We start from the raw sequence: 24,330 nt of genomic DNA, 5'->3' as shown, positions 1-24,330 counted from the left end.
CCTTATATCCCAAGTTTGAATAGATTACCTCTTGGCCTAACTATTCATATTTCCATTATAATCATGATAAAAGCAGTGGCACAGAGATAGGAAGGGGGAAAAGGGGGATATATATACTCTGGGGGGGAGGCGCCATGGAGACAAAATATTATTGTGTTTATATCATTTTTGGAAAAAAATCATTATGAAGAAGTAAAGCATAATGGCCCAAGCACTATTTGTCCCCATTTCACCAAAGGCAAAAATAGCTCATTTCTTGACTTTTAGTGTTAATCCTAAACGCAGAATTGAAAAAAATACATTAAATAATATAAGAAACTATATTTTGTGTTATTTGGTCCTATTAATGAACAGCTTGCCGGTTTTCAAAATCCTATTAAGCAAATATTTTTGACACTCTTATCATGTCTTAAATAATAAAAGTTCCCCTATTTTGTGACCGAAATTGATCGATTTAGGAAGCTTAGAATTTGTTTACTTGGGCAAATCAACGGCAAGCTCATTGCATTGCTTGTCGAATCTTTCTCGAGGCAAGCATTGAAATAATGCAAAATTGTCTAAAACAATGATACTCAAAGTACCATCATTCTGCCAATTTTTGTCATAGAAGGGTGTATATTTACCCCAGCATTTTAAAAGTGCTATATATGGTTAATGTGACCAAGGGATTGTATAAAATTAGTATAACAAACTTCATTCAAAAAAAATTTCCGAATGAAAGAACATGCATACTTTTTTAAATATTAACTATTGGGCTAAATTCAGATTGCTGTTTATACCTGCATATGCTGTTTCTGAAAAAACAAACAAAAAAAAAAAACATATTGAATATATCCTATGTTTGAATCCTAAATTTGAATATATAATGTCTTGAAACATGTCTTTCAAATAACTGGCTTCAGAGCTTTTGAAACCAGGGCATTCATTTTGACACTTATTGACTAGTTTTTCTAAAAGGCTTTAATGCCAAAAACAAACATTTTACATTTCATTATTTTCAACATTAGCATAAAATTATATGTTCTGGAATATAACAAAAATTGAAGAATCAGAAAATAAAAATTCAAGCCTGTCTCGTATCTGAACGGAAAGATAGAGAAAGAAAAAAAAAAAAGGTTTAACACAAATTAGATTAAGAATAATTTCTAGTTAAATGATAACATTCACGTTGCCGCCAATCACTCAACAAATTTCCTTTAATGTACTGATAACAAAGCAGGGGGGGGGGATCTATTTTTCCATAACGCTGATTAAAAAAAAAGGGAAGAAGATTCGATCAAATTTCCAGAAAGTTCACTTCTTTTTTCCTAACCAATTAAGTCTTCAATCTGTGATCTCAATTATATTTCTTTTCTCTTTTTTTTTTATCGGAAATGTTTGAAGCTTATGCGTGTTATAGTAATTATTTTTTTGAACATAAACAGTATCATTACGTCGCCATAGCAACTGTTACAAACCAGATGGCGAAAATGATCGAAAGGAGAAGAAAAAAAAAAAAAAAAGAGTTGTTATTGCGATTGGTTGCTAAATAGCCACATCATGTCATGCATGTGTCTCAGTGCAACTCCTCTGTTTAGAAACAGAGGGAGGGAAGTCATTACTGGTACAGCTGCACTGGATGCCATTACAAGGAAGTGGCACAAAAGTATCATTTTTTTTGTCGATTTGAAGTGTTACACAAGAGGGGAAAAAAGGGACAGCATTTACTTCTTCGCCGCGGGGACCGAAACTTCTAGATAACGCCTCATTTGTACCTGAACTAGGATAACTCTAGGATTCACTGACTAACTAGAAGTTCTGTTTTCAACATTTCCGAATAAAAAGGAGATTCTGTAGTATTAGAATACTCAGAATTGTCTTGTTATTTTTATTAACAATTTAACCCCGGTAGGAACAGATTTGATAAGGTTAAAATAAATAATACCCTCACAACAGATAAAAGAATATAGGATAATAGTGGAAGTTAACATGCAGCATGTATTGAAAAAGTCTATAATGAATATTTTAGTTCTAATGAAGGCATTATTACGCATTGACGATATTATGCCTTTTTCCTTATAAAGGGTGTCTCAAAATTAACGCAAGATTTGGATTTGCCACCACTCGTGTAGTAAAGTGTTGGCAACCCTATTAATAAACTATTTGACAGCTGGTAGTTTAGGATCAGTAAAAATGAAGCATTACACGATAGAACAACGTGTTAAGGCAAGATTTGAGTTAAATAAAAAACAAGATTTTTTTTTCTTCTTTAAATTGTTATATTTTTATTGAATCGTAAAGTACATAGGATAGAGTTATGTAGATTATAATACATAGGGCAAATGGCCTCCACGGCTTTGATAGCACATGCTCACTCTTTATCGAAATTTTCTATGAGCATTTTGCATAAATGTGGCTGAATTTCGTTGTGCACAACGTTGAATTTCCTCCTTCAATGCACGCGTGCTTCTCGGCTTGTTGGCATAGATCTTTGACTTCAAATAACCTCATCTAAAGTAATCCAATGATGTTAAATCACACGATCTAGGAGGTCAATTCTCAAATTTTCGAACTGTAGCCGCCAGATTTCATTATTTTTAATATACTGTCCAATAATGAAAATACTTTATTCTGTCGTGTAATACTCCATTTTTACTAACCCTATACTATCAGCTGTCAAATGGTTTCTTTAATAGGATTGCCAACACTTTACTGCAAGAATGGTGACAAATTCAAATCTTGCGTTAATTCTGGGACACCCTTGAGAAACCTCATAATCTTCATTTTTCGTACCATGATCTTTTATTTTGAACAATATTTTTGCAACAAGTCGATAAGTTTTCCATGTTGACTTGGTTGAAGTGAAATATTTTTGTTTTAGGACAAACAAGCGAATCTCCTTTTAAGGAGATTAGTCAGATAGTTACCAAGGGTCGCTGTGCTGAAGCCGATCGAAAACAAGTCGATCGATGAAAAAAAATCATTATCCTAATTACAAAATAGATAAATTTATAAAAACGCAAAATTCTAAGAATTATAAAATATTAGGAACTTGACCAGTTATGCCTGGTAAAGTGTTAATATTATCTGATTTGTTTCATTATGTTTAATTACGTTTAATTAATGTTTAATTACGTTTAATTAACGTTTAATTATGTTTAATTATAAATGCCAAATTCGCTTAAATATTAGTGTTTACAAACGTGAATGCTAATGCCATCAAATCAATGATTCATAAAAAGTAAGTAAAATCATATAAATTTTCACTAATTCACTGGTATAAAAGATTAATCTAAAATAAACCTTTAATATGATGTTACATTAAAAATTGTTGAGATACGAAACTAAATTGTCTAATTTAGTAATAGAGAGACTTCCAATTGTACTCTGCCTAGGACTGCAAAATAACTAAATCCACCAATGGCAGATAGTTAGTTATCCGGTGGTCTGTATCGCTTTTCTTTCTATAGACATTACGATGAGAACATTAGCTTAATCTCTGTAGGTAAGTCACAAAGGACCCATTACCAAATCGTTCATACAAGGATGTAAATACTGATTACAAATCTCTTTTGTCACCACCTTTAGTGTCTTCTACGTTGTACTTCATCGGAACTTGAAAAGAGTTGCCTCTTAAAAAATTCTTCATTCGAAGAGAAATTCACATGGGATATATCAAGTGATTAAGTTGGTCATAAAAGCTCAGGAATGCGATATTTTCACAGGTAATTTGATTACAGAAAGGATTTGTGAATCGGCCCATTATTTCAATGGAACACCCACTATTTTATTTTTTCCGTGAAGGGATATGCATTTAATGTACATATCTGAAATGGAAGAAACCTGTTCTGATTAGGAGAACAAATAAATTTCTTCTTTTTCTGCTAGAATTGGTACAATTCATTAGCATTTAGAAGTTTAAAAAGTTCCGTGGCTTTTTGATTATGGTCGTTTGATAATTTTAATGTAAGAATATTTTTAGGTAAAATATTATAATACGAAACTTGCACTTAACATCTGAAATTTTATGTTTACTTAAAATTTATTTGCACCAAATAATTTTTAATCTCTCAGATTCTTGAAAAATTGCCGAAAGTACAAAAACATCTTTAAAAAAACCATTGAAACTTTATTTTTTACCCATAAGTTAATTTTAATTAATTATTGATAATTTTTCAAGAAAGATTAAGAAATAATTAATCATTGCGAGTAGAAAGTTGGTATCAAAGAAATAATTATTTAAAATAGTAATATTTTCATTAATTTATAATATTAAAGGCTAAACAAGTTTTTTGATACACAGAAACATATTTTATAATCACTAAAAATCAACTATTTAATTAATTGTCACAATACTTCCTGTAAAACTTTCTTTGTGCTTTGTAATGTATGTAAGAAAAATTTAAAGAAAATACATTTAGAAGTACAAGAAAATACATTTTTTATCAAGTACAAAATATTTATGAAATCAAATTTGTTAAATAGATACTTTATAATGTCCTGGTCCAACCTGCAGAATCCAAATTAAAAAGAAAAAAAACATTTTATTTATTGTTATCATAATGGCGAAATATTCAAATGAAATAAATTACGAGGAACAAATGAAAGTTTTAAATGATTCATTTTTCAAATCGTCCGCTTTAAGACAAAATCTTTTTAATAATAATATATGCAGTTTTTATTAAACATGGAAACCCTCCACTTCCGGAACATGAAGGCATATTTATAGATAGAGCTTTTGTGAGATTTTAACCTTTGTTTCTGGCCTTGATGATAACCTTTCCCATAAGGCAGTTCGAATTCTTCTTTTAAGAAATACGATGCTTAAGAGCGGTATTGAAGACAATAATTTTCGTAGAAATTAGTGAAGAAAAAGTCTAAAAAAGTTTTCTTTTATTCGATTTGAGCATAATTTGTTCTTTGCTATAATGATAGTTATTAAAATGATATATTTCACTTTCGAATTTAACTTAAGAAAAAAGTTAAAGTTTTAGTTCTTTTTTTTAATAGCGCAAGCGATACGCACCAAGTTAAAAGAAAGAAAAAGAAAATTCACCACGTTCAGAAATTCTTTCTCCATGGAATAATTCACAATAATTCTTTGTTTTTTTTTAAATTTTAAATTCTGATTATTACTATTTCAAATTGTTCTTGTTAAAAAAAAGATGAATAACAAATAAATAAATTCCCGAATAACCGTGTTCTTGTGATATAAAAATTTAAAAATGAGAATATGTCCGTTGGGAAGTGATAGTATGAGGAAATAAATTTTGAAGAGAATGATTTATTGAAAAGTTTCAAATCTTTAAAACAAAAAAATATTAAAAAGATAAAATAGTCTATTTAATTAACTATGCAATATATTATTTTAGGAATTTTTTTTATTAGCATTGAAATATACCCACGCCATTTATCATTTCAAATCATAAAACAATTCCATGCTTTCATTGCTTGCGCCATATAGCAATTTCACTAGGAAGTCAATATTTGAAATTACCCAAATCAAACGATAAAATCTCTGCTATCTGTTTATATTTTTTATGAGTCAGGGAGATATAAAACAAAACAGCTGTATGCTTGTTATCATTTTCTTTTTCTGTGTGAAATGCCTGTGATTGGTCAGAAATTATGTAATTGGTTTTGCAGTGCAAAGAAGTGTTTTATTTGCAAAACAATTAATGATATCAGGATAAAAAAATCAAAATGCTCATTACATCACCGTCAAAAAAAGAAATTAAACAGTTAGGAATTTTTTTCAGACAGATATTTATAAATTGAATAACAGGATATGCAATTTCTGGCTTATTTCTTGTAGAAAAAAAAGGAGGAGAAGAAGAAGAAAAAGAACGTTGGCTAAAACGCAGTTTTGTAAAAATTTCTTGACGATAATTTTTTTTTTTATTACCGGAAAATAAGTTCTTATCTATGAAAATGCTTTCGAATACTAATTTTTTTTTTAAATTTCTCATTCTATTTGCTGTTTTTTAACTTTTTGGTTTCTCATTTAAAGTTGAAAGCATTTACCAATGTGATTTATCAAAGAAAAAATTGCATATATTTTTGAAACTTCGATTTAATTAAATGCTTTTTATGCATTCATCTTTAGTAATTTTGAAATCATTTTTCCATGAATCGATTGCATTATTAGTTAAATTAGTAACTCAGTAAATTTCCTTTTCTCTAATTAGAAAACGAAATCAATTCATTCATGTCAAGTGCGCAGCGATAATCTAATTATAAATCATTTGAATGTTTTGTTGGAATTAAAAACGGAAGGCAACTTACATTTGGATGCTAGATGATATGCGAAGCTACATATATGATGCAATTGTGACGTCACGCAGATTGATAGCAATGCAGTCGTTTCATCTAAATTTGGCAAATTATAAGCTGTTTTTAACTATAAATAAATAGTTTGCTTTATTTATTGTTGGACCTAACGTACTTTTATCTTTGTTTGTATATACTTTTTAAATAGAACTATTATACATCGAGTTTTTTTTGGGGGGGGGAGGGGGGCATCGTAGTTATTCAATGGAAAATCAATTTCTTTATATCGAATAAAATTTCTATATAATGTAAAAAAATCTTGCATTAAAAATAATGAATGCTTATAACTTCAACAACTCTCATTTTGTTTTTAAGATTGAACACTAAATAAGGAAAAAAGAAAACTGTTTCATTACTAGTTACTGTAATTGAAATTTTTTAAAAAACCGGAAGTCGTTTACGAATAAAAGTAATAAACATCGTCGAGGAGGCGGATATGTTATTCTTATCTTCTGCTATAAAAAAAAAAATCCCTTTTTTAAATCAGAACGAGATTTTAGTTTAAATTCAGTTTGTCTTCAGATTAATTATAGTAGTACAATTCCTAAGCAGAAATGTTTAAGAATGAAAGAAAAGTGAAAGATATACAAAGCTTGAAAAAGAAAATTGAGTAAAAAAATACTAAATTTCACAGAACTATTTGTATATACCTTTAATGTAAATTTATTTATTTAACCCTTTAAAGGGCCATTTTTTTCTAGATATATTATGTTAAAATATTTTTAGACTTGAAATTAGAATAAGAAAATGGACTCATTTAGCTTATTAGATAAATTTAATTTGATTGATTAATTTGGTTAATTAATAATTAAGTAACAAATCAAGGCACATCATTTTGTCTGAAATAAAGAATTGAAGCATCTAAGTTTCTGACTTACTAAAAAAAATTTGTCAGAACTTATGATAATATACATAATTTCATACAAAGATTGATAAATTTGGTGGGAAGCATACTTCCCACGGCCCTAGAAGGGGTTAACACATACATGGGAGATGTACATAAACAAAATTTAAATAAATATTTATCGCATTTTAGAACAATTTTGTTAAAATTTTAAAAAAGCAAATTTTTAAAAATAAAAACTTTTGACAACAGTTTATTATCTAAAAAGAAAAATATCATTTGCTTCTTTTAAATGTATTCTTCTTTCAAAATGTTGCATGTAAGCAAGCTGTGGATTAAAGAAAGGTTTTTATGCTTTCCAAAGAAAAAAAATTCTTATTCCATAATTGAAAAATATTGTGAAATGCATAATATTAAAATTTCTAAGAGCAAAATAAACAACAATATTAATTGAAAAGAAATAAACCATCAGTCTTTAATTTTACAAAGAAAGAAAACTTCCAAACGAATACCCGGAAAATATGTATTGTTTTGTTTATATATTTAAATTTTTGGCAACAATATAAAATCGATCGACGCAGAAATCAACTGTAGTCTTTAAATGCATCTGTAGCAACAAAGAATGAATCAAGTAAGAGTAAAATAATGAACCAAGATTTTAAACGTAAAAAAAAGCCTAAAATGATATGCACCAGCTGTTGTCGAGAACAATTTGAAGAAATCCTTTATGAAAGTTATTTCACAGGAGATAAATGGAAATATTGTGACCGTAGATGAAGCATGGCTGCAGTAAAAATAGGTCTATTTATTTACTAAAGAAAACGAAGAGAAAGAAAATGTATAAATCTCGTTCCGTCAAAGCAAAGAAAGTTTCAGTAAAAGGCTTCTGTTCGTCGAAATGCTTTCCTACAATGGGAAATAAAGAGAATGAAAAAAAAAAAAGAAAAGGTGTCAAAATCAACCCAATGTGCTATCAAGAGAAATTTACGGAAGAAACTCCATTGGAATGATTTTCAGAGTTTGAAACCACATCAAAACAAAACTAAGTTCTATTTCGAAAAAGTACCCTGCATTCCTTAAAAGACTAATACAGATATTGCACATATACCTTTACAAAATATTCCTGCGAAGTCAATGCTTTGACCAATGGACTATTGTGCCTTTTGTGTATTGAAAAGAGCTTTTTCTAACGGCAAGCCCACCACGATTGTTGCACTCTGAAAAGTAGAATCAATTGCTCTAGAAATTTTATGAAAATCCTTCTATCATAAAAATATGATGCAGACTTACAGTCCAATAAAAAGGTTATCAGATTTAACATTTAAAAGAATAATTTTTACATTTTAAACCTTAATTAAATGGTTTCGAAATAGTTCTAAAAATGCGTAAACACACTTTGTATTTAGTCATTTTCACTCTACCTGAGCACAAGGGCAATCGATGTAAAAATAAATTTTTATCTTCTGTTTATCGATTCGGATTGTGTATTTTAAACCAGTTCTTAAGTGTTAATTGATATGAAAAGCTAGCTCACTGGTACTTACTCAATGCCTGCTCCAAAGTTTAGACGGTTGACTTTGGAGTAGGGATTTCAAAGCCCAAAGTATAGACAACTGTTTATATAAATTAAACGACTATTTAGCGATATTTAAAATCTTGCAAGCAAACTAATCGTCCTTATAAAAGGGAAATATTCCTTTCAATGTATTTTTAATTCGCAATTCTCCTAAACAATACGCTGGCAGGGCACAACGTTTGATAAAATGACAACAAGAAAAAATTCATACAACTTATAAAATCGGAAGTAAGGAAAATTTAAACATGATTGCATCATCTTCTGCAACTGAATTGAAATTACAAGTTGCTTGGGCTAGGCTATAAAAGAAACACCAATGAACCCAAATATATTGAAGATTTTGAACTATGTGAGAAAACATTTTGATGAGCTGGGGGGGGGGGGTATGATAATTTGATCTCGATAAATTTAAAATAGTTTTGCATAATAAATTTAAAAAAGGAAATTGTATCCCTACTTTAGGAGTTCTTTACGCTATAAATATTAAATTAACGAATTTTCATATTTGCAATACTAAAATGGATAAACAGCCAGAATTAATAAATAATTTATATTAATAGAAGTTAGATTAAATTAAAAAATAATTTTGGAAGAAATTCATTCTCAATTTTTATTACAAACAGGGAAAAGATCACTTTATTTTACAGAAAAAACAGCACAACACGTATAGCGTTGTCCATGACATGATGAATGTTAGAGAAATCAAAATCTTACTAATATCAAATAATCCCATGAAAATGAATTAAAAAATACAAATGATTTTATATGTTTATTTTTTTGTTTGGCAATGATATTGTATGGGAAATAAATTATAAACCCTAAAAATTAAAAAGGAAAATAATTGAAAAGGAAGACGCCCTATTAAAAAGAGATATATAATGAAATAAGAAAGTTTGTTGCAAACAATTATATTAGAATTCAAATTATATACTTGATTCTTGATTTCTCAATCTGGCTTTTTGCCAAATTAGTGAAGAAATAAAACTTGACCCACTGATCAGAAAAAAAAAAAAAAAAAAAAAAAAAACTTTGAACACATCAGGAAAACAATTTCTCCAAAAATCAATGGAAAAAGGCATTTTGATCGTTCTTATTTTAAATTAAAGAAAAATGTCCGATAATCACCTGAAAAAAATTTGGGATGAGAGAATTAGAAAATTATACGCAGGAATTTTAGTTTCAAATCTTAAAATCATTTGGATAAAGTGAAGTGAAGAAGCAGATAAAAAATTTTCAAAATACGGTATATTACATCAGAAGTGTAAAACAGATTTTTTTTTGTTCCATTCGATAGTATACAATACATACAGTTCTTTTCTACAAACATCAGAAGCGATAGTATGGACAAATACATGCGAAAAATCATCCAAAACAACATAAAATATTAAATAATTTGTTTTTGTGTTAAATTTAAATTCAAATCACATTTTCTTTTAGAAGTAAAAGATAACAATTAAATATCCGCATTCCTTTGAATATCATTAATTTCGACATAGGCTTATATTTACATTGATATTAATTCATACATTCCAGCGGACTTTTAAAGTGCCATAAGTCACAACACAGCAACAATTTATACCTGATTTTATTTTCGAGGCGATCACGAATTTAAATGTATTCCAACTCGACTTCGCCCACGATTCACGAATATCTGGGGGCGTTTCAGAAAAGGAAATTTTATCATTGTATTACTTCTCAAATCTAGCACTAATATTAAAATTCCCGTCTCTTAGCTGTTCAGAATCTTACTCATTTTCCCATTTTCCTTACATGCTCAATTTTTCATTTATATCTCAAATTGTTTACCAAACTCCCTCCTCCATCATTACAAATAGATACACGATCTTGGATTTAAAAGTGATCAGCAAATGTGGTATTCTAAATATTCCAAAAATTATCCATAATTTATACTGAATTCATCTAAAACTGCTTTCTTTAGATAAAGTTTCACCGCATTTTATTTTTTAAATATCTATTTCAATTGAAATTTATAAGTACCATACCATAATGCTGATAAATGAGCAGTGGTTAAATTTTAGAAGGGAAAAAAAATGAAAACCTTGCAATTTAAAGCTTTTTTTAATTTTTTTAAACCAAAAATCCTTAACATGGAAAAACGAGAAAAACTAATGATTTAAGTCAATGCACTTCTCAGTATTTATACTCTGATCTCTTGTAAATCAGCTTTACTTTTACATTTTTTTTTCACTCCCACTCCAGCAATTCGTTTTTACATCTCTGATCCAAGGTCAGAATACTATTTCAAACGATTGTGAAGATCTTCCATCAAAAAATGTCTCGTCTGCGTCTCGATTCGAGTTCGTTGTCCGTCAGATTCAGTGAACTTGAAAAATCCAGACAGATTTAAACACACACCGCCATAACAAACAAAAGCAAAAGAATAAACAAGAGAAAAAAAAATTCACCCAAAACTGCCTGTTTTTTACTTTTTTTCTGAAAGAAAGATAATCGTTTGGTAAATAAAAGAATTATGGACGAATAAAGTTCACTTTCTGCTGCGAACTTTCATCAGTGAAATCAAAATTTCTAATTTTATAAAACGAGCTATTGAGCTTTTAAATACGTTTTAGAAATCATTAGAATAATTACTTCAATATTGGTCATAAAATGAGCCATTTTGTTTGGAAGAAGGAAATGGAATTTGTCAAGAAAGGAATATTGAACATAATTATTCTTATTCATATTATGTTTTTTTTTCCCTTTTTTATAAATCGTTTGGCATGAAAAAATTTGATCATTTGAAACGGGAAATGACGTTTGTTTTATTTTGATTATGGTTATGCAGGAACAAGAATAGTGCAAATATTTTAAGCAAGTTTTCCTTAAATGTTTTTTTAGGAATAACAATAATTCTGAATATAGTTTCGTGAAAAGTTTTTCAATGACCTTTAAATTCCAGCTGGATTATTTTAATACTTCCTACTCATTTTCATTCAGCTAATAGCTTTATTTAATTTTTGTTCCTTCAAAAAAATTGTCCTACGACTAAGTGACGCCGAATTTGCATTAAAAATAAAATTACTTAAGCATTTTTAAATGACTAAGAACCTTTGTAAAACTAATGCAAAAAAGAATGAAACAATTAAAGCAATTTTTAACAAAGAGTTTCAGTCTCCTTCGACCGTTAAAAACGAGTAATCAAGTTTTTAACGCAATTTTAAGTAACGGAGCTCTTTAAATTACTTCTAATATTTTAAATTTGGTTTGATAAACAAATCTTTGGTACCACCACGCTTTTTTTCTCTTACAGTTTTATACATACTACAGTTTGATTGTTAAAAAAAATTTTAATGAATGTTTTGATATATTATCATGAAACATTCATTAAAATTTTCCTTATATTTTATGATATTTGTGATCAAAACTTTGAAGAAAATTTATTCATTAGTATAATTTTCTACAAGGAAAAAAAATTGACTTTTCAGTTTTTATTTATACGGATCGATGAATTGATAGAAAAGAAAGTATCCGGAACTAATTAAATTGAACACGAAGGAAAATGTGAAGAAATTACTCCACCTTCCTTTAAAGAAGCAATGAGCTATCTCCTTTAAAAAGCTTAACTCATTTCGTGCGTCAAAACACTAGAGACAACCAATTCAATGACCTTGATTTAATTCTTAATGCTGTACTTAATATTCATAGACAACCGGAACATGAGACGACGAATATTTTTTATTTAAACGTCTGCTTGCATGCGAATAATTCGTATAAAATAAAAAAATGTATTACTAGGTAATAAAATACAAATTTTCTCTTTAACGATACATATGAATTTTTAAATTTAATCATTGTTTTAGTCAAACTTGTTTATTAAATACTAGGTAATAAAACAGCAATTTTCACTTTAATGATACATATTAATTTTTTTAATTTAATCATTGTTTCAATTAAAATGCTTTATTAAATACTAGGTAATAAAATATAAATTTTCACTTTAACGATACATATCAATTTTTAAATTTAATCATTGTTTCAATTAAAATGCTTTATTAAATACTAGGTAATAAAACAGCAATTTTCACTTTAATGATACATATTAATTTTTTTAATTTAATCATTGTTTCTATTAAAATGCTTTATTAAATACTAGGTAATAAAATATAAATTTTCACTTTAACGATACATATAAATTTTTAAATTTAATCATTGTTTTAGTTAAACTTGTTTATTAAATACTAGGTAATAAAATAGCAATTTTCACTTTAATGATACATATTAATTTTTTAATCTTATCGTTGTTTCAATTAAACTTCTTTATTAAATACTGAATAATAAAATACAAATTTTCAATTTAACGATAAATATCAATTTTTAAATTTAATCATTGTTTTAATAAAAATTCTTTATTCTAGTGTTATATTAATACCACTTTAAGAAACTTTAACATATCTACTTTAAACTGAATTTGTATTGATACATTTAACTTATAATAATTACAGGATTTAATTAAAATTTCTATTATATGTCATCTTAGATAAACATCGTTTTGCACTAATACCATGAAAAATGCATAAACTGTTCTCACTATGTTTTAAAGTGTATTTTACAATACTTTTCATCGTTTTAGTTACTGGGTTTATATTGACGAACTTTGCAAAAAAAAAAAAAAAAAAAAAAAAAAAAATGAATGTGTGCATGTGTATGTTATCTTTGCTATATAAATAAGAGTAATTTTAAAAAATAAAATAGAGATATAAGAATTAAATATAAAGCATGATCATGCTATAATGTTTCGGATTAGAAGTTCGAAAATCCATTAATGTACAAAAGAAATTTACAAAAAGAAACTATGTAAAACGTCAAAAAATTCGAACAAGTGAATTTTGGCGAATTTTCTCGTTTCAGACCTCCCGTAGTCCAAAAAACACATTTTGTTCAAAAGACACATTTTGCTTTGTCTATCTGTCAAAATGATAACTCAAAAACGCACTAAGCTAGAGAAATGAAATTTGTTTTATGGACTTACACCAAATTTGTAAATTTCTATCGAATTTTGAATAAAATCCATTTAGAGGAAATCTGTCTTACAAGTGAACACGATAATTAAAAAACGTGTAAGTATAGATTCTTGTAAAATTTAGAACCATTTCTTTCTAACGGTTGACCATTTGTCTGTCTGTTCTTTCGCATGCACATGTACGTAATGGCTTAAATAAATAAAAAGTTGTATCTGTAATCTAGTGACCATAATTATAGCTTTATGCCAAATTTCAATTTCAGCTGGTAACAAAAAGGGCATCTAAAATACATATTCAATTTTCTAATACTTGTGTATTAATCGAATACCAGCGATTGATCGCTAAAAAATTGCAGAAGTTCGCACTCCAAGTTTAAGCTAAAGATCAATATTTCATTTTTTGGCAATGCCACACAATTAATAAACAAGTAACAGTTTTCTTTATTGAGAATTGTATACTTCAATGTCATTCGTAGGACTCTGAAAATAAAAATTTGAGCATTTTTGGCATTCACTATCTGTTTACTATAAGATTCACAATTTTATGTGGTTGGGAGGGGAATAACACTTTTATTAAAGAGTACGGGAGAAAGCCATGGGAAGACAACTCCCGATATTTTTGCCTGTTAGTCTGGAATCATAACGGATACATAAAACATATTCACAATGTTAATGAAATTAAAAAACAAACAAACATTAACTTAAAATAGATTACTGATATGTTAAAAGTGTGCTAAAATGTGAAACTAGATTGGCCATTCTATTAAAAGAAGGGCTTTATAATATATATTGCCTAGGACCACAAAATATATATCCATTTGTACACTGATGATATCAATTAAACATGATGGGGTAAGACTTGGGTGAGTGGAATGATGATTATAAGTCCAGGGGTATGAAAGAAAGAAAGAAAACCACTGTAGTAAAGCCCCTTTTGCAGGAGATACGTCCCGTCATCAGCTGGAGGCAACTCGACCCGACATCATTAACTGTAACCACTAGGATGGCGAGAACCAACATCTATATCGGAAGCTTTTCATTCCCGTATGCTCCCGGTAAGTTTCTGGCTTCGGTAAAGATGAAGTTGACTTTGGGTGAATATAGAGAGATACTTTTCCTTCAAATTAACTCTTGATGACGATGAAATAACGGAACATGCACTGTTAAAGGAGAAAGATGAAGAGGACATGCAGACCAAGAAAATTACATGAAAGGCGGCAAGTAAAAGACTGCAGGATTTCAAAAAATTTGCTTTTCAATATTCATTTCTGATAATACATGATATTATGAAACTTCATAGTATAAAAAGTGATTTTTTTTTTAAAACTCCAGCAGCGATTTTGTTGGGTGACAGAATTCGAATTTATATGTGATTACATTAAGATTTGAAATATTATTTTAAAACTTTTGATTACTTTTTCTGAAATATAAAAGTACATGTAAAATGCACCCAGATAGAAAAATATATCTAACTAGTAAGATGCATTTTAATTTAAATTGAGCAGGTATCTAAGAGTGTTAAGGGATGTCGAACAGCATGCTTAAATAACGAGAAATTTTTATGATCAAATAGGATTATTTATTAAACACAAAAGGGACAAATGTTACAGAGAGAAGAAATATATTCACAAATACATTTAGAACGTGATTCTATTCTATTATAATAAGATAAGTTTATAATCAATTATCTAACCAGGAAGTACCTTTGAAGTTTTGAAAGGTTAAAACAATCTTTTTTGGGACATGCTCATAGTGTAATTTCATCTTACTGGAACGGAACAGAAAAGCAGGTAAGCGGGAGGAGGAGAGGATTATTACCGTTATAGTTAATCTTCACTAATAGCAGGCAGGAAAAATGACATTTACCTCTACGTAAAGTTAGTTAAAGTGAATCTGCGCTGTTTGCCACTTGCGTCAACATTTTTATTATAATTTCCGTGCAGCTGATGAATCTGTGGGGCCGTTTATCAAATTTCTTAGTTCAGCCTTGAAAACTCTCGACATTTGTTGAGGTAAATTTTACATATATGTATTGTAATCTGTATAAATTAAACTCAAATGCCATTACTTTTCTTCTTCTTTTTTTTTGTATTTTTAAGACTTCAAAATACAGAATATTATACCACTACATCTGTTTTCTTCAAAAATTTCTTGCAAATATTCTGAAACTTTGAAATATTTTTAGTGAAAGTTTCAAAACAGTTAATTAAATAGCTAATTTTTTTGATCAATTAAAAACTTTGTTTCCACTGCGCATGCACAATAATACCTAAACAAATAATATAATCCTGTCCAAATTAAATTAACTAAATTTAAAATATCTAAAACATAAAAAAGAGAGATATAAAATTTATTCTAATTTGTGGGTAATTAAAAATGCCTTTTAAAATTGAAAATTTTTTTTGCACTTCCTGTTACTTAACATTTGATTCGAAATGTGAATAGTTTTTAATGATCAATGGAGATTTAAATTTCACCGTTCAAAATGGCTGCCTTCGTATTCCATTATGCAAACAGATGTTTCATTTGCCATTTATAATTAATTTTTACATCATTATCAAAAATTATTAATAAGATCTTCAAAAATTATTTATAATTTATGAAGGAATTTAATCTTGTGAAATTTTAAAAATTCGTTTGAGAATTTTTCGAGAAGCAACAAGAATTTAAAAGTCTTTTGGTGGAATGTTTTCGCATTTTAATGAAAAATAAAATTATCGAAGATAGAAAGATCATCTTTTGATTTTCTGTCGAATATTAACGTTAAAAAAATATTTTAACTCTTTTTCATAGGATATTTATACCACAAAATTTTTAACAGCTGATTTGATATGTGATAATTTTAATCTTTTCAACAGATATATGTTATATTTTAAGTATTTCAAATTTTGCTCTAAAATATAGAAAACATTAAAAAAAAAAAGAAACTTTTAATGAATGCTTTGCGACAAAGAATTGAATAATAAATTTTCATGAAGTAAAAAACATAAAAATAATACCATTCCATGCAACGTTGGTTATATCGGTTAATTTTAAATAATTTTTCTTTATTATTTATCCAATCGTATACGACAGTTCGGAAAAAAAAAAAAAAAATGACTGGCAGATAGTGCAACTTCTGCTGATGACATCAAAAACCATAAAATAACAATTTTTAAAAAACAATTATTCCAAAAAAATCTTTCAGTTAACCGGAAATATCTTTTATGCAGTATTGGCTGGATCCTGTTGCAGCAAGTTATGAAGGATTTTACCATATTTGAATTGAGTCAAACGTGTTCATAGGTTTTAAAATATGGCTTTATAAATGAATAAACTAAAACCCGCATGGAATTTGATAAGGTATTAATAACTATGTTCATTTATACAGCAATGAATAAATTTTTAGTATGTGACAGAATAGTTTTTCCTTACAAATATTGTTACGTTTTCATATACGTAGCACAGAGGAAGTGTTGAAAAATTCGAACTCACGATTTTGACGAATCTCTTAGTTTTAAACCTCTCTGAGTTCGAAAAACACATTTCTGTAAAATGTCCGTCTGTCTGTCTATCTGTCTGCGGCAATGTAAATTCAAAAACGCTTTGAGCTATACGGATGAAATTTAGTACGAGGTCTTTACATCAAATTTATAGATTTCTATCAAATTTTAAGCGAAATCCGTTCAGATGAAGTCTGTCTGTCCGGATATTCGAGTGTAAGTTAATATGATAATTACAAAACGAAACGAACTAGGTGGATGAAATTTAGCACACATATTTAACATCTACAGTGTAGGTACCTCAAATCAAAGTTTAAGCCATATCCAATGAGGGGTTGACCATCTGTTGGTCTGTACCTTCAAAAATAGGTAAACGCGGTAGTTCAAAAAAAAAAAAAAAAAAAAAATGCATTGAATTAAATATATTAATTTTGGTTTGGAATTTTTTAACTACAAATATAATTTTGTGCCAAATTTTTCTTTCAGTCAGTTGAGAGAAACGCGTCTAAAACAGAAATTTGATTTTCAGACACTATTATTTGCATACCACGGATTAATCTTAAAAAAAAAAAAAACTCGCCAAAGATGACACGATAGATACAATAAATGCAAAGGCAAAGGTTAATATTTCGTAACTATTGTACGCCAATTCCATGCAAGTCGTTTTTTGAGATGACACTTTTATTTGAGAGTATGCAAAAAAGTTTTGGAAAGACCACTTTCGTTTTTTTTTTTTTTTTTTTTTTTTTTTTTTTAGATTGTAACGGAATCAATTAATAAACTCACACTAATTTTCAATCAACTTTTGAAGGCATTTTACCATTATGAAATTTAGCACGAAAATGTTTGAAATATTCTTCTAATTGATAGTAAAAATGGAATTGAAATTCTAAAAATTAAAATAATTATCTGTAAAATAAACTTTCAGAACTATTTCACAATTTGGAATATTTATTTTTACATTTTGTATAAAAATTCCTTTTCTCTTCGGTAATTAAAAAAAAATATTTTCCATTTAAATATACAACAAATAGTAACAAACAAAAAATTCCATTTAATATCAAAATGGCATTTTTTTAAAATAATTTTTTTCCCACAGAGTTTTGTTAATTTATTTAATTAAATCTTTGCGAAATTTCACTTATTTTCCATGCAAATCGGAGCGGCATTTAGAAAGCAGACATTTAAAAATATGAAAATAAACAAATAATTAACTCTTTAGAATCGAAATCGTACAAAAAAATTATTTCATGTACATTTTCACAACACGTGTATTAAATGGCGCCATAATAATAATAATCAAAAATAAAATACATCCGCATTTGCGACGGACGCACACACTTATAAAAAGAAAAGCCTGCCTTCCAAAATACGTCTATGTATATTTCTCTTTTCCTGTTATTATCCGTATACGTAAATTAGCGGTTGTCTAACAAAACAAAAAGAATATATTTTTTTCGATATTCTATTTTTATTATTTTTTTTTATTTTGATATTCGGTGTTTAATGCTATGCGCTACCTATAGGCGACACTTTGACGTCAGGGGAGGCGTAATTTCGCGGTACATATTTTCACATCAATAGCCTTCTCGTCTGCGACGTGACGTCACAAACTCTATATATCCTCGACCTCAAGCCGCGGTGATCTTTTGTTTGATTCTTTCATTCAAACCTGAACTCTCGGCCGTACGTTGGAGCGTTCCTCTTATACTGTCCGTGTGTACTCTACAGTCAATGCGTAAGTTCAAATTTTTCTTTTCTCCCTGCCACTAGCTATAAAGTACTGTTTACTGTACTGTCATTTGTAACTGTGTTATCTGTTATGTACTTCTGTATCTCCGTTGGGAAACGATTATGTTCTTTTAGAATCGAGGTAGAAACGGTGTAAAGTTCACGCCAAGATGTCGATGTCACGATCGTTTAACGTGATGTTTGTTTTGACAAGTCATCAGCCCTTACACGTGATGTCTGTCTTAGATAAACGCTTCATTATCCTTACAGTATTTTTTGAAAATTAATCTGTTGTTAAAGTTTAACCCAAATACTTTGTGTATTTGAATAGCGTTTAAAAATTTATTATTCGTTGCAAAGTCTGTTCAATATGCAGACCATAAATTTTTATCTTTACTTGATCGTATGACTTTTTTTTTAATTAAATTAATTTCTCTTCGAAAAAGAAAAATATAAGATCGGAAAGGCTCTACTAGAGTGATTTTGAATTTCTTTTAAAATTAAAGCAAAAATGTGGCAATCTAATGAAGGACAATTAAACTTTAGATTTATGTTTGAATATGGAAGTTTATTGAGTTCATAATTATGAATTAAGAAAATCATTACTGTTTATAAATTATGATATATATATATTTTGATATAAATATTTCTTGCTCTGTATTATATACATTCTAGTTAATTTTAAGTCATTTGTAACCTTGGATGTAAAATTGTTGTAATAATTCCAGTAATTTTGCCAATGCTAAAAGAATTAACGATTTAAGAAACTTTATTATTGTTCTTGTGATTCTTTAAAATTCTTATGGCATGAAAAAATCTTTAATTGTATTATGGGTTTTTTTATTACGTAACCCATAACCATAAATGTATATAATGCACCATATTTCAATATTAATGGTTAAAAAAGTCTTTAAAAATTAGATTATTTAGACCAAAATAAGATTCTTTATTTGATTGATAGTGAAATTTTATTATTACTAACATAGGATAGAAATAATTACACACTAACTTTGTAATTATGTTAAAATAATTAAATATAATTTCTTTTTCATAAGTAGAATAAAAAAAAATGCTTATATGTTAGTAAAAAAATAGTATATGAATTTCATTTCTGAAATTTATTTGCATTTTGTTTTTGTTTATAAATCTCCAAGATAACCAAACAACCAAATTGTTCCTTATTAAAAATTGGAATTCTTAAATTTTAATTTTGCTATGTTTTGGATTAAATATTTTTGTTTTTTTAATCTAAAAATCAGAATTTAAAAAAATCAAAGTATAACCAATAATAACAATTTTTTTTAAATTTAAACGAATTGCAGTTAAAGAAGATATGTCATAAAAGTAAAGCATTTATAATTCCTTTAATTCATTTGAATTTAATAATTTTAAATCAATAAAATAAAACAAAACTAAGCTAAAGAAATTTAAAGAATTTTTTCAGGCACATTTTAACAACTTAAATAATTTGATTATTCAAAATTTATCTAATTGAAATAGAGAATATATGTTTTATAGAATTTGTTATGCTTAGTAAGCTGTTTTTTTATTTCACTTTTTAAATGTGTAACTTCTTTGTGATAATTTTTTAAAAAATCTCATTTCTATTGGAATTTTTTTGTTCTTAATCACTAGTTAGAAAATAAGAAAATATAACTTTAATTAATGATATTTAAAAAACAAATGATAGTTATATAAGAGATTTTGTTAAATGAAGTCGACTATTTATTCTTTTTTTATGATGATGAGTGTAAAAGAAGAAGGCTATAGTAAATTAAGCTTAATTTTCTTTAAGATTACCTCTAATTGCTCTTTTTATAGCATTGTTTATTTCTAAAGAATTTAACAAGGCATTAAAGCAGCCACACTAAAACATTTAAAATATTGACTAGCTGTTTTAATGCAATTGTGAAAAAGTAAGATTTGGAATTGTAAACAATCAAAATTATATTTATACATGAAAATTTTAAAACAATGAGATTCCACTTTTAGCTTATTATGCACCCCTTTCCCATATACCATAGTTTTATTTAAAGGCAAAATTGGATTATTGTCTGGAATTTGGAAATTGCATTTTAAGTATTTGAAAAAAAACATGTAGTTGTTCAATACCAATTAAATTGTGCAATTTTAAGATAACTTTATAAAAATCAAACTATAAATTATCTTCCAATAATAAATATTTTATAATAAACTTGGAAAATATAAACTTTTTGAAAAGTGAAATTCCATTTTTTTGTTTTGTTTAATTATATGTTTAAGATATCTTGATGGATTTTTCTATATTGATAATTTAATTAAAAACACATTTCATATATTAAATAACATTTTTCAGATTTAGTTCTAGGTTTGAGAATAAAAATTGTAATTTTCTGATAGTGTCAAATCAATTTAATATATGTTAAGGATATTAGTATATAATATTGAGACCTCTTTTGTAAATTGAAAATTTCCATACTTGACATTTGACTTAATTCCTATTCCTCTTTTCCCTCATTGACTCATTTTAACTTAAAATTAGCTGCAGTTTTTTTAAAAATATATTTGTGAGAGAAAAGTGCAATTTCATGTCATATTTAAGAGTTTTTACTAATTGGGCATCAATATATTTTCTACTCAGAAAAAAGAAATAATTATTCGTTATTTTAATGGCATCAGTTCGCGTGACATGAATTGCAGACGATCATAACTGCGCATATCATCTATAAATTAACTGCACGTATATCGTACCTTTCCTTTTAACAAGGTGCATATTTATTTCTAAGATAAAATTGCCTTGACACGTATTATTTGAGCACAAATTGGCTACAGTGAAATTTCAATTCGATATCGGAATTCCGACTTAATTTTTGTAGGTCAAATTTTTGGAAAATGAATATCTTCCGGTCATTGCCTTTATGTATTTATTATATGGCGCAATTTTTTTTTTACAATACAGTATTAAATGAATAGCTTTAAAAAGATAAATTTCCATTTTAATCGTCCGCCACAATTGTTTTTATTGTTTAAACAAATGATAAGTTATTTAAAAAAATACCATTATGTTGTATCGTATATCGCAGAAAAAAAGAATGGAATTCTTCTTTTATCATTAGTTGAGTAAAATCGAAAGCACGAGAAAGTTCTCGCAAGCTTGCATAACAGCAACTCACGGCAACTTTCTGTGTCAATAAAATAAATGTATTGCGATAGCCTTCGAGAAGAAATCTACCTGGACTTGTAACTTAGCTTGTAAAGATTTATGTCTTCAGAAATCGTGTGCGATATATCTAGCTTTACAGGTTTTATTGCAATCATTCTTGGAGTTTAGATATGCAAATTTTATTATTATCTAAATGATAGTGTTTTTGTCTTAAAACTGATTTCAAATTTGTGCTGAAAGAGCAGTCAGGAAATTAAAAGTGAAAGCTCGTTTTCTCAATACCAAACGATTTGCAGTTTCGTTATGTGAAAAAAATTCGCCAAAGCAGACGAAAATATATAAATGGGATTTAATCTAAAATGAAAAAAAGACAAGGCTCAGAATTGTTATCTTCTAATAGTTTTAAAAATATCTGCTATATATTAAGGATGATATATACTGCAAAGGGCAATATTTAAAAGTTCTCTGCTATAACAGAGAAATGATGTTAACATTTAAAGGAGATTCAAACCATTTATATTAAGCATCATAGAATGATACGATTTTATGTTTGATTCCTCTATTTTCATTTTTAAAATGTACTTATATAGCAGCGGTACCGAGTACATGAAAAAAAAAAAAAAAAAGCATTTACCCCTTTGACTACGAATTTTAAATTTCTTTTTCTCTTCATTTTCTACGTGAGTGAAGTGAATAGGCTCTAAATAAGACAAATTTATTTGGATTTTTTTTTTCTAAATAATTTTTAGAAAGAAGTTGGAACATGGTTAAATAATCCCCCACTTCCCCTTTAAAAAAAACTGCCTTTTCTAAGCACTGTATAAATTAATTGTAAAAGGTTAGTGGGATATATATATATGTGTCTCGATAGTAATCAAGGGGTTAATATCATCGAAACGCGCAAAAGTAGGTAAATATAAAAATAAAGACAGATATTAAAACAATGAAAGTTGTTATTGTAAAATGCATTCAAAATATTTTTTAAAAAGTTATTAGAATTATTAAATAATTGCACAGAAATAAGATTTGTCATTGAAAAGCACTTTTTTAAGTGATATAAAAATGGATTTTGTAGTGATATGTTCGGAAGTTATCGAGCTAAAACTTTATTTATTAATTTAAACAAATTTTAATTTTTTGTAAAACCTTTTAGGTTTTGACATCTATCCAAGAAGTGATTGCCATGCCACACATGATAATTTTAAGTTCAACGATCTGCCCTGAATGATTTCTACATGTTTATCATACATGTGATGTAACAAATAGTAATGCAATTTATAGAGAGTATACCAACCTATAAACATCATATTAATCTCAACTCTCTATAGTTATCTATTGTATAAAGATATTCTGTGCAAGAGTTGATGATTGTAATTAAAATATCCTTATTGATTGTATTTAAGGTAAAAAAACGTGATCGAAAGAATGCCAAATCTCAGTTATATGTGTTTCATAACATGAAAAAGCGAATGTATCAAAATAGAATTAAAAAAAAAAAAGGAAAGAAGGGGAAGGGGACAAATTAAGCACCCTCGAGTGTAAAAAGAAATCCCTTCAGAGGAAGTCTGTCTGGCTTTACGAATATAAGTTAATGCAATAACTACAAAACATAGAGAAGTAGATGGATAAAATTTGGTAGACAAATTTATCTAAAGTATAAATATGTATCATATTCCGAACCAATCACTGAAAGCAAATTTTGAAAAAAGGAAGGAGGACCCCCACCCCCGAAAAAACGTAAAAAGTGACAAATGTCAAGTGATTAACCATTTATCAGTCTGTATATTCACAAGCATATAAATGTGAACTCAAAAAAGGCAGTGACTGAAATGTATGAAAATTGATATGTGAATTTGAAACAACAGTTGTTCAAATTTTCATGTTCTGTATCAAATTTTTATTCGAATCGGTCTGACAAAAGGCTTCCGAAATACATATTTGATTTTTTTTTGGTACTTGTGTATTAGCCTTCACTCAGTGATTTATCCCCCATTCCTCCATCCCCAGAAGAAAAAAAAAAAAAAAAAAATCTGTCGAATTTCGCATGCTGTCAGATTTTTTCGTAACTATTGTTCGCCAATGGCGTATCATTAATAATACATAAGTATATTTACTAGAGAATATGGAAAATTCAAAATAAATAAATTTATGAAATGTATTTGTTCGAATATAACTAATGGATGTTTTTAATACGGATTCGCATTTACTCTATATATTACCATGACCTTAGGTAATTAGAGGTTTATAACGCACGTAGGCAATTAA

The 24,330-nt window shown here is 27.8% G+C and overlaps 1 protein-coding gene across 1 annotated transcript in view; it reads left to right on the top strand.

Moving 5' to 3' along the window:
- The first annotated feature begins 18,781 nt into the window (after positions 1–18,781).
- LOC129965625 (uncharacterized) overlaps positions 18,782–24,330 on the top strand; it is a 44,510-nt gene continuing 38,961 nt past the window's right edge. Inside the window, exon 1 of the mRNA XM_056079684.1 lies at positions 18,782–18,930. Coding sequence (XP_055935659.1) covers positions 18,927–18,930 — 4 coding nt within the window. The 5' untranslated portion in view covers positions 18,782–18,926. The remainder of the gene's footprint in view (positions 18,931–24,330) is intronic.

The sequence above is a fragment of the Argiope bruennichi genome, chromosome 4 (genome assembly GCF_947563725.1).
Source record: "Argiope bruennichi chromosome 4, qqArgBrue1.1, whole genome shotgun sequence".
NCBI classification, from domain to species: domain Eukaryota; kingdom Metazoa; phylum Arthropoda; class Arachnida; order Araneae; family Araneidae; genus Argiope; species Argiope bruennichi.
This window is presented reverse-complemented; position numbering and strand designations above follow the sequence as displayed.